The following is a 19,994-nucleotide window of genomic DNA, read 5'->3' as shown; positions in this document are numbered from 1 at the left end:
GGAGGTGTAGTAGGCAGCAAAGAGGGTTACCTCAGATTACAACAAGATCTGGACCAGATGGGCCAATGGGCTGAGAAGTGGCAAATGGAGTTTAATTCAGATAAGTGCGAGGTGCTGCATTTTGAGAAGGCAAATCATAGCAGGACTTATGTACTTAATGGTGAGGTCTTAGGGAGTGTTGCTGAACAAAGAGACCTTGGCGTGCAGGTTCATAGCTCCTTGAAAGTGGAGTCTTAAGTAGATAGGATAGTGAAGATGGCGTTTGGTATGCTTTCCCTTATTGGTCAGAGTATTGAGTACAGGAGTTGAGAGGTCATATTGTGGCTGGACAGGACATTGGTTAGGCCACTGTTGGAATATTGCGTGCAATTCTGGTCTCCTTCCTATCGGAAAGATGTTGTGAAACTCGAAAGGGTTCAGAAAGGATTTACAAGGATGTTGCCAGGTTTGGAGGACTTGAGCTATAGAGAGAGGCTGAACAGGCTGGGGCTGTTTTCCCTGGAGTGTCGGAGGCTGAGGGGTGACCGTATAGAGGTTTACAAAATTATGAGGGGCTTGGATAGGGTAAATAGACAAAGTCTTTTCTCTGGGGTCGGAGAGTCCAGAACTAGAGGGCAGAGGTTTTGGGTGAGAGGGAAAGATATAAAAGACACCTCAGGGGCAACGTTTTCAAGCAAAGAGTGGTATGTGTATGGAATGAGTTGCCAGAGGAAGTGGTGGAGGCTGGTACCATTGCAACATTTAAGAGGCATTTGGGTGGGTATATGAATAGGAAGGGTTTGGAGGGATATGGGCCGGGTGCTGGCGGGTGGGACTAGATTGGGTTGGGATATCTGGTCGGCATGGATGGGTTGGACCGAAGGGTCTGTTTCCATGTTGTACATCTCTATGACTCTAGAGGCCACCAAAAAATGTGGAGAGTTCCGATGGGGAGGAAGTGCTCTTTAGTTGTCCTCTTCTGTTCCTCCCCCGTGACATGAATGTTGCTGTTACCTGATGTGCACATCCAAATGTTTCTAAACGTGGACAGTTTATTGTATTTTCTTCAACATCCCACCACAAACCTCCCCCCGATGCTGTTACCCAACTGCTTCCTCTGCATTCCCCTTGCTCTATATGAACAATGCCCCTGGATAAGGGTAATGGGTGATCAGTGACTCACAAGTAACAGGAAAGAAATCTTACCCGAAACAAAACTGGCAAAAAATGTATCACTTTGTTCTCGCTCTTTAGAAAGGGCTTGTAATTCTCCTGCACCTACCATAGCTTCAGGACATCTCAAAGCATTCCTCAAAAACTGAAGTACTTTTGGAAATGTAGTCACTGGCAAAGCATCAGACAGGTTGGTACAGCAAGCTGGTAGAAGCAGTAATGAGATAATGGCCACTTAGCACAATTTGATGTTGATTGAAGAAGAAATGTTGACTGGGACACTGAGGAGAACTCCCTTAGTTTTCTTCAGATATAATGTCACAGAATCCACCTGAGAAGGCAGGCAGTTGCTCTTGGCTAATAGCTCATCTGCAAATGTGTAACACTCGCTCAGTACTACACAGAAATGTCAGCCTAAAGCTTTGTGCTGGAACTGTCAAACATCTGAATCAGAAGGAAAATGTATAAATTACTGAGCCATAACTCAGTGCCTCAAACTCACCGATATCTCTCATAATCCATCCAGCGGCTTATAACAGTATTTTGGAATTGTTTATCTCTCTGCCAGTTGTTTGTTTTAACTCATTGTTCCTTTTACAGATTTACCAGCTGAATTGAGACAAATACTGGTTAGTGACAAGATTTTATTTCAATTCTGTCTTCCTTTACTTTCTGTTGCTGACTTTACTGTCATTTTTTAAACTGTGCTGAATAGTTTAACTGTGTCTCTTTTTGGTCAGGATAAGTTGTTGGATGAGAAGTACATAGAAGGTGAGATTCTCCCACTTTTATTGGAATCCAACTCTTTAAAACTGTGCCAGGATGATTCATTGTGTTCGCATATTTAAATCTTTCATCTTCATTTTTTTCCTCAGGAATTGTCAAAGCACTGGAGTACCTCAGGTGAGGCCTTTTGCTTTGCTGGAAGACTAGTGAAAGACTGAATAACCATGCATTTTATAGCACCATTTCCAATCTTAGGGTGGCCAAAAATGCTTTACAACCAATTAACTGTTTGGTTAAAAATCCCATAATATTAAACACAATTAAGGCCTGGAATATAATGCGGCAAAATGAGGGTAACTCACATAAAACATCCCCCCATGCACCAATAGTAGGCGCATGGGGATTCCAACCGGGGATTACAGATGCCACCTTTAAACTCTGGAGATCCAGGGGCATCTCATGCTTAGGGGACCTATTTAAAGATGGGATCCTGATGTCCTTTGAGCAGCTGCGTCTGAAATTTGGAATACCTAATGGGGATCTCTTTCGATACTTCCAAGTTCGAGATTATATACAGAGGAAGACTACATTAATAGATAGTCTTTATAAATCAGACAGAGAACGTAATGTCTTACGACCAGCGGGGGCATCCTCCGTTAGTACTATATACCATTTGCTACATGATGGAGTCTCAGGAGACATGGATGACCTGCTTAAAACATGGGAGCAGGACTTGGGGCTAGAAATCTCTGAGGATATGTGGAATGACATTTGGGAAAATGCTAGAAGAATTGCTATCTGTAACAGAACTCAGGCTATCCAACTAAAGATACTTCATAGGGCCCATATAGCTCCGGCTCGACTGGCAAAATTTAAGGCAGGAGCATCTCCAATGTGTCCTAAATGCAAAATAGAGGTGGGTACTCTTGTACATTGTCTGTGGACTTGTCAGAAAATCCGCAGATACTGGACTAAAGTGGCAAATACCCTGACAGAAATTTTAGGAACGGAAATTAGGGTGGACCCTGTATCTCTCCTTTTGGGCTTTTCGAACCTCTCATCTCTGGATATGCATGGGAAGAGACTATTTTCTATTCTCTCTTTCTGTGCAAGGAAAAATATTTTGGTGAACTGGGTGGCTGAGGGCCCCCCTGGACTTTCAAATTGGCACAGATTAATTATGGAATATATCCCCCTTGACTTCCTCACAAATATGGTGCACCGAAAGACTGAATTATTTTATAAAATATGGCAGCCCTTTTTGAATTATATAAATGCAGATATTTCGGCTATCCTAACAAGGGCTTTTATTTAGTGAAGAATTCAGACCAGGCTGCTTCGGGGCCCCTTGGGAGAGGAATCCTGCGCGAATACGGGTTTTATTATATTTGATGTTTATACATTCCGAGCATGTAAGAGACTTAGGTATACACTCTGGTTAGTTATAGGTTAGATTAGTAGAAAGTTGAGTTTTTTTTCTTTCTTTTTTCGTTTCTTTTTTTCTTTTTTTGTTTTCTTTCTTTCTCTTTTCTTTGTTAAATTATGACTATTGTATATATGATTTAATTGTACATCAATGTTTGTATTTGAGAGTTTTGTTTATTTTTGTAAATTTGCAAAAATGTTAAATTTCAATAAAAATATCTACAAAAAAAAAACTGTTTGGTTATAGTATATGAGACACAACAGCCAATGTGTGCACAGTTTGTTCCCACGTGTAGCAATGTAATTATGAGCAGATAATCTGTTCTTGTGGTATTGTTTTAACAATACAGAGTCCTCTGCTTCTCCAATAAAATAGTACCCTTTTCTTGATAGGGCATTGGCATCACCTCCAACAGCTCAAAACACCCTCAGTGCTGTGCTGTCAGCCTGGATTGCAAAAACCAGTGACTGGAGTGGACTCAAACCCGGAGTCTTCTGACATGGGGGCAAGACTGCTCCGTGCTGAACCTGGGCTGTAAGCCACAAGTTTGGCTGGTACGAGAAGTGGTTTAATGTCCTGTCGATGCAGAGTGGAGCAGGAGAAAGTGAGGACTGGAGATCAGAATCAAAACTTGTGGTGCTGGAAAAGCACAGCTGGTCAGGCAGCATCCGAGGAGCAGGAGAGTCGATGTTTTGAGCATAAGCCCTTCATTCAGGACTGTGCGTTCCTGATGAAGACCTTATGCTTGAAACATTGACTGTCCTGCTCCTTGGATGCTGTCTGACCGGCTGTGCTTTTCCAGCACCATACTTTGTGACGCAGGATGGAGCAGACAGCAACCCTTGATATGGTTTAAAGTGCACTCTCGGGGCAGAAGGTTTCGCCTGCACCTTGCAGTGGTACAATTGACTTGAGGACTGATAAAGGGTTATCCACCATTGAGTGGAGTGTCCAAAAGGAGTGTTTTCCCTAGAAATTATGGTCCCACACAGTAGTAAGAGCAATAATTCATATGGTGCAACAAAAAAAAGTAGATTATGATGCCTCCTGTGGACAGTTTTAAACGGCTCTAATAGGAGGGAACAGATTTCCTTGATTCAACTTGAGAAGCATTGATTGATACATTTATATCAAACAGCGAGTTTAACCAAGTATTTTCTGGATTCCAGGGAGAATTCTGTTACTAACTATTATGTCGACATGCTGCAATACCTTCGTTCAAAGGGGTCCAGTATGCATATGCTTCAGGTTTGATTTATACCTTTCTTGAATAATTACAGTTTGTGTGTTTGTCAGTACGTTTATATTTATGCAAATGAAAACAGCTTGCATCTACATAGCACCTTTCAAATAGTTTAACATTCCCAGGTGCATCACAGGAATTAGGGGTTGAGGGGAGTGTCAGGTGGTGATGCCATGGGCCTTACTCTCAAACATGCACAGCAGAAAGTGGGGTCATGAGGGTGGGTTCCGGCTACAGTTGGACATGGTTTCGACACCAGACCCTCTTGTGGAAGATAGTGTGGAGATTCTGAGGGTGGTTCAGGCTGTGAGGACAGGGTCTACATTGGTGGTTAGATCCAAGTCTGTGGATGAGACTTGATTGCAGTGAGGTGCTGCATGGGAAGTGGAGATTGTAAACAGATAATAGGACCTGGAAAATGACTGAAGCTGGCTAATCAGTCACTCAGTCCGGTACAGCTCTCAACAAGAGCAATTTGGCTAGTCCCACTCACTCATCTTTTTCCATAGTCCTGCATTTGAAAAAAAATTTAGGATAGTTTTCCTTTTTGAAATTCCTTCTTAAAAGTCACAAATGAACCTGCCTCTATCACATTCCTGGCCTGATTAAAGTTACAGATCCTGACCACACTGTGTAATGTGCCTTGTATCATTATCCTTCAGTTCTTGATATCCCTGTCTAGATACTTCATGATTTTCAACCTTTTATAAATCTTCCAATCTTCTCTTGAACAGGTATAACTTCTCCAGCTTATCCAAATAATTGAAGTCCCTCATCCCTGGGACCATTCTTTAAATCTTTCCTGTATCCTTCCCAATTCCTTCTTATCCTTCCTAAAGTGTGGTGCCTAGAACTGAGGACAAAATGTTGTGCCTTAATTTATAAAGCTCAGGATCCTACCTGCTTTCTCGAACTTTCTCAACCTGCTACTTTTAACAATTGATGCAAACTGAATGCCCCCCCCTACCTCCAGCTTCTCCAGCTCCCATACCTTCTTTAGAATCATGCACTTTTCTTTTATGTCAATTGTTCTCATTCTCCCCGGCAAAAGTGCATCACTTCCCTCTTCTGCACTTTAAATATAATCTTCTACATGCCTGCTAGTTCCAACAGTCTGTCCTTATCACCTTGAGGTCTACCATTATCCACCTCACAGTTCACAATTCTTCCAAGTTTAGTATCATCTTCAAATTTTGAAATTGCGCCTTACAAGAGTATTGAGTACAGGAATTGGGAGGTCATGTTGCGGCTGTACAGATCATTGGTTAGACCATTGTTGAAATATCGCATGCAATTCTGGTCTCCTTCCTATCGGAAAGATGTTGTGAAACTTGAAGGGGTTCAGAAAAGATTTCCAAGGATGTTGCCAAGGGTGGAGGATTTGAGCTATAGGGAGAGGCTGAACAGGCTGGGGCTGTTTACCCTGGAGCATCAGAGGCTGAGGGGTGAGCTTTTGGAGGTTTATGAAATCATGAGGGGCATGGAGAGGATAAATAACAAGGTCTTTTCCCTAGGTTGGGGGAGTCCAGAACTAGAGGGCATAGGTTTAGGGTGAGAGGGGAAAGATTTAAAAGAGACCTAAGGGGCAACTTTTTCACGCAGAGGGTGATACATGTATAGAACAAGTTGTCAGAGGAAGTGGTGAAGGCTAATACAATTGCAACATTGAAAAGGCATCTGGATGGGTACATGAATAAGAAGGGTGTGGAGGGATATGGGCCAGGTGCTAGCAGGTGAGACGAGATTAGGCTGGGATACCTGGTCAGCATGGGCAAGTTGGACCGAAGGGTTTGTTTCCATGCTGTACATCTCTATGACTCTATAACCCCATATCTAGGTCATCAGTAAAGCACTGATCCTAGCCTTCACCCCAAGGCTATTGACTCGATACTGTCTTCCTGTGCAGAAAAACATTCAGCACTGCACTCTTTCCTTTCTCCCAGTTACTCCAATTCCATGCTGTCCTTTCCCTTGTTCTCTCAAGGATTTTGAAACAATGATGTGGTTGTTGTTAAATTTTGTTCTCTGGGATGTTTCTTTCTCAATGTTACTTTCTCTTCTTACAGAATTCGTTCTCCAACTATTTCAGACAAATCATCCTTCAGCCAAGGAAACTGGCCACTGATCTGCACCAGATGGACACCTCGACCTTCTTACTCACTGCAAAGTATTTCCGCAGTGGCATGAGCATAGAGGTTAGGATTGTAGCTGGTTGTTCTTGTATTCAAATCTACCCCCCTCTCCTGATGATGTCACCCTTTGGTCTAATGATGACCCTAAATCCATTGTCGGGGAAAAACCCTTCAGGTTCACAAATACACTTCAGTGAAGAAAACTGCCTTCCTTACCTGGTCTGGCCTACAAGTGACTCCAGACCCCACAGCAATGTGGCTAACTTTTAACTACCCTCTGGGATGGGCAATAACTGATGGCCTCAAGAGTGTGGTGCTAGAAAAGCACAGCAGGTCAGGCAGCAGCCGAGGAGCAGGAGAATTCTGATGAAGGGCTTATGCCCAAAACGTCGATTCTCCTGCTCCTCAGAGGCTGCCTGACCTGCTGCGCTTTTCCAGCACCACACTCTCGACTCTGATCTCCAGCATCTGCAGTCCTTACTTTCTTGAATAACTGATGTCCTGGCTGGTGGTGCCTTCATCCCATGACTGAATACAAAAAAAACCTCTCCCCACTCTGGATGGTGGGGGTCAGTAGAAGTTTCAAGAGTGAGATCGCAGTATCTTTATTTAATATCTGGAGTAAAGGATGGTGAATGGAGTTGAGACTTAATTCGGCCACCGTTCAGCTGAATGGTGGAATAGGCTTGAGGGGTTGGGTTACGGTGAATGGTGGAGTAAGCCCTCCTGAAGAAGGGCTTATGCCCGAAACATCGATTCTCCTGTTCCTTCGATGCTGCCTGACCTGCGCTTTTCCAGCAACACATTTTTAAGCTTTGAGGGGTCACTGGCCTTATCCTGCTCTGATGAGCTGAGATTTCCCCACAAGGGCCCTTTATTGAAACCTAGCAATAGCAGGGACATTTTTCAGATTGGGAAGGTTGGTGTTGAGCTTTCCCTCCCTGACAACTTCAGGACAGAGGCCAGAATGTGGCAGAGTCATTATCCTGTAACATCCACTCATCCTTATCTGAGGGGAAGGTCGCAAATTAGTGTGTAGAAATATTTTCCTACTTTCAATCATAGAGTCATAGAGATGTACAGCATGGAAACAGACCCTTCGGTCCAACCCGTCCATGCCAACCAGATATCCCAACCCAATCTAGTCCCACCTGCCAGCACACGGCCCACATCCCTCCAAACCCTTCCTATTCATATATCCATCCAAATGCCTCTTAAATGTTGCAATTGGTACCAGCCTCCACCACATCTTCTGGCAGCTCATTCCACAACATGTACCATCCTCTGCGTGAAAAAGTTGCCCTTTAGGTCTCTTTTATGTCTTTCCCCTCTCACCCTAAACCTATGCCCTCTAGTTCTGGACTCCCCGATCCCAGGAAAAACACTTTGTCTATTTATCCTATCCATGCCCCTCATAATTTTGTAAACATCTATAAGGTCACCCCTCAGCCTCCGATGCTCCAGGGAAAACAGCCCCAGCCTGTTCAGCCCGTCCCTGTAGCTCAGATCACCCAACCCTGGCAACATCCTTGTAAATCTTCCCTGAACCCTTTCAAGTTTCACAGCATCTTTCCAATAGGAAGGAGACCAGAATTGCACGCAATATTCCAACAGTGGCCTAATCAATGTCCTGTACAGCTGCAACATGACCTCCCAACTCCTGTACTCAATACTCTGACCAATAAAGGAAAGCATACCAAACACCGCCTTCACTATCCTATCTACCTGCGACTCCACTTTCAAGGAGCTATGAACCTGCACTCCAAGGTCTCTTTGTTCAGCAACACTCCCTAGGACCTTACCATTAAGTGTATAAGTCCTGCTAAGATTTGCTTTCCCAAAATGCAGCACCTGGCATTTATCTGAATTAAACTCCATCTGACACTTCTCAGCCCATTGGCCCATCTGGTCCAGATCCTGTTGTAATCTGAGGTAACCCTCTTCGCTGTCCACTACACCTCCAATTTTGGTGTCATCTGCAAACTTACTAACTGTACTTCTTATGCTTGCATCCAAATCATTTATGTAAATGACAAAAAGTAGAGGGCCCAGCACTGATCTTTTTGGCACTCCACTGGTCACAGGCCTCCAGTCAGAAAAACAACCCTCCACCACCACCCTCTGTCTTCTACCTTTGAGCCAGTTCTGTATCCAAATGGCTAGTTCTCCCTGTATTCCATGAGGTCTAACCTTGCTAATCAGTCTCCCATGGGGAACCTTGTCGAACGCCTTACTGAAATCCATATAGATCACATCTACTACTCTGCCCTCATCAATCTTCTTTGTTACTTCTTCAAAAAACTCAATCAAGTTTGTGAGACATGATTTCCCACGCACAAAGCCTTGTTGACTATCCCGAATCAGTCCTTGCCTTTCCAAATCCTGCATGGTCTGCCTCTAATCTTTGGACAATGGCCCTAGACCTAGCCTCCTCAACCAGTGGAAATAGCCTCTCCCAATTTACTCTATTTCAACATCTCTCAAATTTCAATCTAAACATCCCTAAAATCTAAATGCTGTGGAACCTTAACCTTAACCTAATGCAGCCTTGTGGGTTAATCCTTGGAGTTCATTCTGTTATCTGTTTTGTCGTTTTGTGCTGGCTCCCTGGCATGGTAGCTATATAAAAATCTCTCTGTCTCTCACTCTATGTCTCTCTCATTTACCTAGATTGCATTTACCACCATTGACTTTGGGGACATTAAAAACCAGTTAATGCAGATGCCCGGAGGGAACCGTTCTCTCTTTGAGACCAGCTGGAAGAAATGTTTACCGTTGATCAGTTCCTTTCAGTGTTTGGAGCTGGTGATTGAGGTGCTGAGACTGACTTCAGGCATCTACCTACAGCCGGAGATGGTTCTGAGCCTGCCCAAAGATCTTCATGAAGAGACATTTAAAAATATGTAAGATATAACTTATCTTTTGCAGTATGCTTTCTAACCTACGGTAATATTCCCGGGGTGTATTCTAGAAGTTTGTTTTTCTCATTGCCTTGAGTAGCTTGGTGATCCTTTGTCTGAGAGATTGTCAATGACCTGGTTCTGCTGGACAGTGAGGACCACACAGAGGAGCCTCAATTTGTCCAGCCCCTGTCCTTTCCAGCAACATCCACTGGGCCATTTAAGGAAGCTTGAAACTATTGGAGAATGTTTCTCACTTGTCAATGTTTATCCATCAACCTGTCTCACAAAAACAAGAATCTGATTATTGTCACCTCTTGCTGTTTGTGGGAACTTGCTGTGTACAATTTGGCTGCCACGTTTCCCACATCACAATACTTTTTATTTTGCTCAAAAACTGCATAAATCCATGTAAGATTCTGTAAATCCCTTTTGTAGATTAGAATCCGTTTGAATGTTGGATCACAGACAGCCTCACACAGGGCACCTCATACCTTCAATGCATTATCTGGGCCAACATGGCACGTTCTGTTAAAGTTCACTTGAAAATGTAACTTTAAGAAAGTTCTGGAAGTTACATTTGAAAGAATTGAAACCAACATATCCATTCTAAATGATGAGAGACTTGATAAACAATCCAGGTCTTTTTCAATATATAATTTCAGTTACATCACACTGTAAACTTTTGCTATAAATTCTGTGTTTTACGATCTTATGCTTTACTTGATGAAGGAGCAATGCTCCGAAAGCTAGTGCTTCCAAGTATACCTGTTGGACTATAACACGGTGTTTTGTGATTTTTATCTTGAGATACAAGTCTTTCTCTTTCTTCATTGTCATGCACTGACCTGTAGCTTATTCCCATTGGTATTTTTCAAGAGTGAGAATGTAATTAGAAGGTAGATCTTTAACATTATGCCAGTGGGATGCGGATGAAATGCTTTACTCCTCTAGTCAGCCTGATTGTAGGTTGAGAGTTGTCAGCCATGGTTCAGTGAGTCAGAATGGTGTAGGTTCCAGCACCCTCTGGAGGATGGACTGTATAACTCAGGTGACAGCAAGGTCTGCAGATTCTGGAGATCAGAGTTGAGAGTGTGTTGCTGGAAAAACACAGCAGGCCAGGCAGCATCCAAGAAGCAGGAAAATTGACATTTCAGGCTGGAACCCATCTTTAGGAATGACGCTGGCAGCCTTGGGGACGGAGAGATAAATGGGAGGGGAGTGGGGCTAGGGAGAAGGTAGCTGGGAGTGGATGGAGGTGGGGGTAAAGGTGATAGGTCGGAGAGGAGGGTGGAGTGAATAGGTGGGAAGGAAAATTGACAGGTGGGACAGGTCATGAGGACCGTGCTGAGCTGGAAGGTTGGAGCTGGGGTAAGGTTGGGGAAAGGGAAATGAGGAAACTGGTGAAGTCCACCTTGATGCCCTGGGGTTGAAGGGTCCTGAGGTGGAAGATAAGGCATTCTTCCTCCAGGCATCAGGTGGTGAGGGAGTGGCAATGGAGGAGGCCTAGGACCCGCATGTCCTCGGCAGAGTGGGAGGGGGCGTTGAAACGTTTGGCCACGGGGTGGTGGGGTTGATTGGTGCGGGTGTCCCGGAGATGTTCTCTGAAACTATCTGTGAGAAGGTGTCCGGTCTCCCCAATGTAGAGGAGACCGCATCAAAAGCAACGGATACAATAAGTGATGTGTGGATGTGCAGGTGAAACTTTGATGGATGTGGAAGGCTCATTTGGGGCTTTGGACAGAGGTGAGGGGGGAGGTGTGGGCACAGGTTTTGCAATTCCTGCAGTGGCAGGAGAAGGTGCCAGGAGGGGAGAGTGGCTTGTTTGGAGGACGTGGACCTGACTGGGTAGTTGTGGAGGGAACGGCCTTTGCGGAAAGTGGAAAATGGATTGGGGTGGGGAGGGAAATATATCTGTGGTGGTGGGGTCCATTTGTAGGTGTTGGAAATGTTGGTGGATGATGCAATTTGTGTGGAGGTTGATGGGGTGGAAGGTGAGGACCAGGAGGGTCTGTCCTTGTTGAGGTTGGATGGGTGGGTTTCAAGGGCAGAGGTGCGGGACATGGATGAGATGCTTTGGAGGGCATCTTCAACCACGTGGGAGGGGAAATTTTGTTCTTTATAGAAGGAGGTCATCTGGTGTGTTCTGTGGTGGAACTAGTCCTCCTGGGAGCAGATGCGGCCGAATCGAAGGAATTGGGAATAGGGGATGGCATTTTTGCAGGAGGTAGAATGGGTGGAGGTGTAATAATCCAGGTAGCTGTGGGAGTTGGTGGGTTTGTAAAAAAAAAAATGCCAGTGTTGAGTCGGTCCTCATAGATGGAGCACAGGGAGGTGTCAGAGATGGTCCAAGTGAATTAAAGGTGGGGTGGAATGTGTTGGTGAAGTTGATGAACTGTTCAATCTCCTCATGGGAGGATGAAGTGGCACTGATGCAGTCATCAATGTAGCGGAGGAAGAGGTTGGGAGTGGTGCTGATGACACTACGGAAGATGGAATGTTCTATGTAGCCGACAAAGAGACAGGCATAGCCGGGTCCCATTCAGGTGCCCATGGCTATCCCTTTTGTCTAGAGGAGGTGGGAGGATTGGAAGAAGAAATTGTTGAGGGTGAGGACCAGTTCAGCCAAACAAATGAGGGTGTCAGTGGAAGGGTACTGGTGGGGACGTCGGGAGAGGAAGAAATGGAGGGCTTGGAGGCCCTGGTCATGGCGAAGGGAGGTGTAGAGGCACTGATGTGCATGGTGAAGATGAGGTGTTGGGGACAGGTGAAACGGAGGTCTTGGAGGAAGTGGACGGTGTGTGTGGTGTCCCGAATGTATGTGGGGAGTTCCTGGACTAGGGAGGTTAGGACAGTATCGAAGTAGGTGGAGATGAGTTTGGTGGGGCAGGAGCAGGCTGAGACAATAGGTCGGCTGGAGTAGTCACGCTTGTGGATCTTGTATAGGAGGAAGATTTGGGTGGTGCAGGTCTCCCGAACTATGAGGTTGGAAGCTGTGAGTGGGAGATCCCCTGAGAGGATGAGGTTGTGTGTGGTCTGGGAGATGATGGTTTGGTGATGGGGGTGAAGTCATGATCGGGGGACGGTAGAGGAGGTGTCTTTGAGTTGGCATCTGTCTTCAGCGGTGTAGAGGTCAGTGTGCCAAACTACCACTGCACCTCCTTTGTCCGCTGGTTTGGTGGTGAGGTTGGGGTTGGAGTGGAGGGCTGCATGTTGTGAGGACAAGAGGTTGGAGTGTGGAGTGGGGGGAGGTGGTTGGACAGGTTGAGGTGGTTGATGTTATGGTGGCAGTTTGAAATGAAGAAGTCAAGGGTGGGTAGCAGGCCAGCACGGGGTGTCCAGGTGGATGGGGTGGTGTTGGAGGTGGGAGAAGGGGTCCACGGTGGGTGGGCAGGTGTCTTGGTTGTAAAAGGAGGCATGGAGGTGGAGGTGGCGGAAGAAACATTCAAGGTCGCAGCGTGTGTTGAACTCATTAATCTGGGACCGTAGAGGGATAAAGGTGAGGCCTTTACTGAGGACTAAACATTCGTCCTCAGTGAGGGGAAGGTCTGGGTGAATGGTGTGGCCAGTCTTTGTGTAGTCCTGAAATGGAGCCTCTGTCTGTTGCTGTTGTACCAGCTTCTGAATTGACAATGTTCCTTGTTAACCGAATGTGTGAACTCAACTGACCAATCGCAAGTCCAATCCTAGCAGTCTCTCTTGCTGTGAATGGATGTTTAACGTCTACAAAGCTCCATTTATTGACTTTTGCAGTTTCATCTGGTGATAAATCTTGCCTTCCATGATGCATTTTGATTCCCAGTTGATAAAAAGAATTACTTTGGTTCTTTCAGAACAACAGTTTTTAAGGAGCTCTATAACAAAATGGCTGCTCGCACACAAAGCGCGATATATGAATGGATGAGGCAAACACTGCAACGATCCTATAAACCACCTGGTAGGTTGACCTGAACTGAGATGGATTGGCCTTTTCAAGAAAGGGATGGACATTTCACAATTGATGAATCGTTGTTCACTTTCCCCAAAACAGGGCTGAGTGGGTCAGGATCGTGGATCACTGCTGAGAACCTGTGGTTTTTGGGTCAATATATTGTCCACCTGCCTCTTGAGGAGATCCAGAAGATCAACCTTAATGAGGTGAGAAATGGGGGATCAGAATGGAGCTTGACTCTCTTCCAAATTAGTCAAAATCAGTCAGGATAGCATTTGTGAGGGGCATGTTCTTATTCCATGATCACTTGTATCCTTTGAATAGGTCTGAAAGAGGCCAATGATTGGTTTGTTGAATAAAAGTGAACAGCTCACACAGCATTGCCCTTTGACGTGAAGGGCACTGCTTGTCACTGGACCACTTGGGTGTTTCCCCTTACTTGAGCTGGATCAGTGTGAGTGTGTGCACGTGTGAAAGGACTCTCAAAAAAACTAAGAGAAAGAAAAGAAAAAAGAAGAAAAAAAGAAAAATGAACAGCATCACGCATTGTCATTGTTCCATTGATTCTATTTCCATGCCTTTCTTCACAACTGAGTCAACACGTGAAGATCAATAAAGAAGGTCCATTCATCCCTGCTCACACCTTCACTTAAATTAAAGAGGTTTACATTATGGAATAAAAATGGGTATTGAACTGGAGGCTAGAATTGGAGAGAGTGCTGTGATTTTGAAAGGTTACAGGGCTACAGGATGTTACAGTGGTGGAGGAGATTAAGGGGGGGTTTGCTAATGTTGAGTGACCCTCTTTAAGGGTAGACTGGAGTAACTGTGAAATACCCATTCTAATTTACTGGGGGCAGTGATATGTGTGTGTGTTTTCTTTAAACTCAGATTCGACTATTCATTAATTATGACAATGCGACAAAGCAGCTGGATTCAGTGTATGACATTACACCTGCAACTGCCAAAGCTTTCCAAGAAAGGATTGATGCCAGTGGCTTTGACTTGATCAACACTTCCACAGTGTACAGGTAAACAGCAGCTCCTTCTCCACACTCTGCCCTCCAACTCATTGCTCAGACCAGCCCCTCCACACTCTGTTGTGACGTCCTGCTTCCCTTCTCTCGTACATGAAAGCATGTCTCAGCAGTTGGGAACGTGAGTTGATTTGGTCTCTCTCTCTCTCTCTCTCTCTCTCTTTCTGAACTTACCCAGACTTGGTCTTCTGGTCTGTTTCTTCGACAACGTCCAGGAGCTGGACGCAGGGGAGGCTCGCAGCTTACTGCACCAGATGATAAAGTGCAACCGTCTCAAGGGGTTCCAAGTTGCTGTGAGGAAGGTAGGACATTCCTAGGGAACACATGTTCCCTGCTGGGGTGGGGGGGTTACACAAAATATTTGTTTCTGCTTGTGTACGAGACAAAAACCAAGGGCTTTAAATATCACAGTAACCAAGAAATCCAAAAAGAAATTCAGTAGAAGCTTCTTTACCCGAGAGTGGTGAAAATGCGCAACTCACTACCACAAAGAATAATGGTGGTGTGAAGCATAGATAAGTTTAAGGGGAAACTAGGTAAAGATGTGAGGGAATACCTGACAATACTGGACAGATTAGGCAGATGTCAGAGGAACTCTAATAGGCCTCAGTATCCTCCTCAATCCTGTGAGTGGGGAAGGAGCAACCATTATTCTGTTCCAGGCTACCATAACTGCAGCCTCTGCTGGAGAGCATACAGCTGGTGACAATTAGAATCCTTTGTGATGAATACCTCGGCCAAGTAGCCCATTGACACTGACACAGGTGTACCAGGGCATTGCTCGTTTCATTAAGCAGGAGGACACCAAGTGGCGACAGTTCCAGAGGATAAAGGGGCAATATTGTCCTACACACGTCCAGATTTAAACAACGACCGCAGAGTTAGGTTTTAGGGAGTATATTTGTATTTGGAATTCCCTTCCTCAAAAGGTAGTGGATACAGAATATTTAAATATTTTAAGGCAGAGTTGGGTAGATTGTTGATCATCAAGGGGATAAAAGGTTATTGAGGATATGCAGGAATGTAGGGTTGAGGTTAAAATCAGAGCAGCCAGTATCTTACTGAAAGATGGAGCAGGCTTGAAGGGCCAAATGGCCTACTCTTCCTCTTAGTGCATATTTATGAAGGAGTGAGAGAGAGGAGGAAAGGTTTGGGGTGGGAATTCCAGAGTTTGAAGTTAAAGCCACCAATGGTGGCATGAATACAAGTAAAAGGCCAGGATTATAGGAGTGAAGGGGCTTCCAGGGTTGGTTCTGGGGATTACAGAAAGTGGAAGGGCTGAGGCCTTGAAGGAATTTGAAAATACAGACTAGACATTGCCAGATTTTGAGTTACAGTGGGTCAGTGAGCAGTTGAAACATCCTTTTCGTTCGTAATTAACCCTCCAGTAAGCTTTGCCACTTTGGCAGCACCTTTAATGAGTCCAAATTGGACTTTGCAATGGCAGAAACTTAACTCTTTACATTTCTTCCTTTTTCTCAGTTGAAATCCCAGCTCCTGGAATTAGTTCTAAAAAATCAAACCCTGAATGAATCGTTGGACTCCATCTCTGATGCAATTGCTGGGCTGTCCTTCACACAGCTTGAATCACTGTCCCCAGAAGCTGTGCGGAACGCCATTTCTGTTTTAAGGATGGTGACCGGGTGGACAAAGAGCCAGATGATCATCCTCATCGACAAGTTTATTGGTGACAGTAAGGTGAATAGTGACCCAATTGGAGAACTTGTACAGGCCTGTATCTTAAGGAGGAAATCTTTGCATTTTGAGAAAATACAGAGAGTGGCTGTATGGAATTTGATTCCATCGGTGTATGGGGCAGTAACTGGAGGACGCTGAGCTGAATTTTACCAGAAATTGACCAAGTGTCAATTTTGGAGACTTTCTGAGAGTGGTTCTCTTCACGAGGCTGTAATATTAACCTGACCATTGGGAGACGAGAGGGTATGATCTGACACAAATGACGTCAGTCACAGCCTTAATAGATTTGTAGGTGAGGATTGAGTGACCCCACATGGAGCCCAGAGTCTCCTTGGAAGGAGCCAGCTGCATAAAAAAAATTGCTCAGCTGTCACCTTGATGACGACCCGGATAGGATGGCCACTCACTCTGTCCTGTCTCAAGTCCTGCTCCAGCAGTGGCCTGGTTCTGTGACATGACTGGGAATATGAGAGTTCTCAAGGAGAAGGTCATCATATCACTGCCAGGGTTCTGAGTGATTATGTTCTATACTGTGTCGACCTCCAAGGTCCATCCATGGGAGCCAGTGCATTGGCACATGTAGAGAACCTGCCCAACGGCTGCATGGCCACACAGCTTAGAGCTCATGGGAGACCTTCAGGCCATGACAACATTGCACCCCTCTGACCCAGAGGGACCAGAACTCATGACTATCCCCCTACTTCCCCTTGGCACATCCTGAGGGGATCTTCCGCTGTTAAGGTCTTCATGTGGAGGCTGTTCACTGTCAGCTGGAGGTCATTGCTGGACTTGGGTTTGCAGTTCCTCCTCCATTTCATTGCATCACACGAGCAGGGACAATACCCTCTGCTCTGGCTGGACCCATTGGTCATGCTTCCAGTGTGGGGAATATCAGAAAAAAGATCTGATCCTCAGTAATGTGGGCAGTCAACATTCACCTCTCACAAAGATAACAGCATAGCATTCTCCTGCACCCAGCAGAACATTGGAGGACTCCAACATGGAGCGCCCCCTACTTGGAACTTTGACGTAACAATCATCTTCTGATAAATCAACACAAGTCATGTCACAAAGACATAGCGAGAGATTCGATGTGTTGTATGATTCTCCTCCCAGTCCCATATCATCCCAGAAAGGCCACCATTATAGCGAAGAGCAGGTTGGAAAATACATAGAGCTCAAGTTGGGAGAGAAATCGGTTCCATTGCTCACGTATGAGCTAGCCTATGCATTACCTTTCTCCTGTGTTGCCCTTGTGGTCAGCTGGTATTACTTTTGCTTCACGATGATGACTATCTTCAGTCTGTAATGGCCAATAGCATGGTTAATATGTACAATTCACACGCATGAAGTTATAATTACAGATGACTTCAACCTACACTGATTAATGCAGCCGCTCCTTGAAGGGCTTCATGTCTCTGACAAGTACAGCCCACTCCTCAGATAGGTAAAGACCACTCAGCCTAGTTATGGTTGCAGCTATTCTCTATTTGGCCTCGATATTTATGATTCACATGAGTACTGAAGGCAATGCAGGACACATGTGGCACAGTTAGTAGTAAGATCAACTTTGTAATCAAGGACCTCCCCCAGTCCTAAACCTTCATGTCCTTTTTTGGTTCTGGACTGATCTTTGTGTAGTTCTCTAACTATCTTACTCCAAATCCCCTGCCTGTTTGAGCTGCACCAGCACGCCCACTCTCCTTGGATGTTTGTGATGCTGACCCTGTGACCAGCCGAAGCTGACGTATGCAAATTGCTCGTGAGTGTAGCTCTTGTCTTGCCAATAGTAAACAGGACTTTTTGGTCTTGAGATTACGAAGTTACTTACATGTGATTTTGCCAGCTCTCTCACCAACGTCCACATCATCTAGTACCTGGGGAAGATTCAGCCCACCGCTTACAAACAATTGGCGACTGTCTTAGACAGCGAGTTATTTCTGGAATGTGGAACCTGATTCAGCACCAACTTTCAAAAGAGAAATTATAAGAAATAAAAAAATTCTGTCAGAGTATAAGGGATTAACAGGAGAATGCGACAATTGGATAGATATTTCAAAAGCACTAGCAGAGGCTTGATGGACTGAATGGTCTCCATGTACGTTGTATTACTTTATGGTGACATTTAGTAGTCAATGGGAAGGGCACTTTTTCAGTGGGATTTCTGCATGTCTTTGTTTTATTCCCTCCACTTTGCAGCAGTTGTCAGTGTTTAACATTAGCCAGTTGGGCGAGCTCATGTTGGGAGTCAGCGCAGGCTTGTTGTACAACATGAGCACTGAGGGACTGGCTCAGGCTGTAAGAGGCACACTGTCTGAACATGCTGCACAGCTTTCCGCAGTCCAACGCATGGCAGTGGTCACTAAGGTAAGCTGTAATCTTTAATCTCACAATTGCTCTGCTGGTCATAGAGTTATATAACATGGAAACAGACCCTTCAGTCCCACTCATCCATACCAACTAGACGTCCCAATCTGACCAAGTCCCATTTGCCAGCATTTGGCCCATATGCCCCTAAACTCTTCCAATTCATATACCTATCCAGATGCCTCTTAAATGTTATAACTGTCCCAGCCTCCACCACCACCTCTGGCAGTTCATTCCATACTCGCACCACACTCTGCATGATAAACCTATCCCTCAGGTCCTTTTTAAGTCTTTTCCCTCACCATAACCCTATGCCTTCTAGTTTTGGACTTCTCCACCCTGGGAAAAAGACCGTGGCTATTTACCCCATCCATGCCACCCATGATTTTGTAAACCTCTATAAGATGATCCTTCAGCCTCTGATGTTCCAGGCGAAAAGCCCCAGCCTATTCAGCGTCTCCCTAAAGTTCAAACAATCCAGTTCTGGCAACATCCTTGTATATCTATTCTGTATCCTTTTAAGTTTAACATCTTTCCTATAGAAGTGCAACCAGAATTGAGCACAGTATTCCAAAAATGACCTCACCAATGTTCTGTACAGCTGCAACATGACATCCCAATTCCTATACTCAATGTTAGACCATTGAAGACAAGCATGTCTAATGCCTTCTTTAAAACCTTATCTACTTGCGAACTCACTTTCAAGGAACTATGTACCTGCACCCCTCGGTCTTTTTATTTGGCAACACTCCATAGAGCGCTACCATTAACTTGTAGCCCTAGTTTGCCTTAGCAAAATGCGTCACTTCACTGTATTCTAAATTAAACTGCATCTGCCACTTCTTGGCCCATTGGCCCATCTGATCAAGGTCCTGTTGTACTCTGAGGTAATCTTCCCTGTCCTCTACCCCACTATTTTGGTGTCATTTGCAAACTTACTAACCACGCTTCCTATATTTACATCCAAATCATTTATATAAATGATGAAAAGTAGTGGATCCAGCACCGATCCTTGTGGCACACCTCTGGTCACAGGAGTTCATTCCAAAAAAAACCCTCAATCACCACATTCTGTCTCCTACCTTCAAGCCAATTTTATATCCTATTGACTAGCTCCCCTGGGATCCCATGTGATCAAACCCCTCTAACCAATCTACTCTTGCTGGTTTTCAGTTTTTCTTCTCTCGATCTTGAGCGTTTATTCTGATTTACAGATGGTCGAAACCAGTGATATCTCTTCTGTGTTGGACCTGTTGAATGGGTCCTTCTTAAAAGAGTTGTCTCTCTCCAGCCTGCTTAAAGTAAAAGACTACAATATTACTCGGCTTGACCACAAGGAGCTGAGGAGAAGTCAGGTTTGTTTTCCATGTTAACCTGTGGCT

The 19,994-nt window shown here is 44.9% G+C and overlaps 1 protein-coding gene across 1 annotated transcript in view; it reads left to right on the top strand.

Moving 5' to 3' along the window:
- Nucleotides 1–4,504: 4,504 nt before the first annotated feature.
- LOC132825586 (otoancorin-like) overlaps nucleotides 4,505–19,994 on the top strand; it is a 47,178-nt gene continuing 31,688 nt past the window's right edge. The window contains exons 1-10 of the mRNA XM_060840966.1: nucleotides 4,505–4,552; nucleotides 6,614–6,742; nucleotides 9,350–9,582; nucleotides 13,413–13,516; nucleotides 13,610–13,716; nucleotides 14,402–14,541; nucleotides 14,726–14,849; nucleotides 16,030–16,245; nucleotides 18,445–18,612; nucleotides 19,827–19,967. Coding sequence (XP_060696949.1) covers nucleotides 4,505–4,552; nucleotides 6,614–6,742; nucleotides 9,350–9,582; nucleotides 13,413–13,516; nucleotides 13,610–13,716; nucleotides 14,402–14,541; nucleotides 14,726–14,849; nucleotides 16,030–16,245; nucleotides 18,445–18,612; nucleotides 19,827–19,967 — 1,410 coding nt within the window. The remainder of the gene's footprint in view (nucleotides 4,553–6,613; nucleotides 6,743–9,349; nucleotides 9,583–13,412; nucleotides 13,517–13,609; nucleotides 13,717–14,401; nucleotides 14,542–14,725; nucleotides 14,850–16,029; nucleotides 16,246–18,444; nucleotides 18,613–19,826; nucleotides 19,968–19,994) is intronic.

The sequence above is a fragment of the Hemiscyllium ocellatum genome, chromosome 20 (assembly GCF_020745735.1).
Source record: "Hemiscyllium ocellatum isolate sHemOce1 chromosome 20, sHemOce1.pat.X.cur, whole genome shotgun sequence".
In the NCBI taxonomy this organism is placed as follows: domain Eukaryota; kingdom Metazoa; phylum Chordata; class Chondrichthyes; order Orectolobiformes; family Hemiscylliidae; genus Hemiscyllium; species Hemiscyllium ocellatum.
The sequence above is the reverse complement of the archived record's forward strand: the minus strand, read 5'-3'. Positions and strand labels throughout refer to the sequence as shown.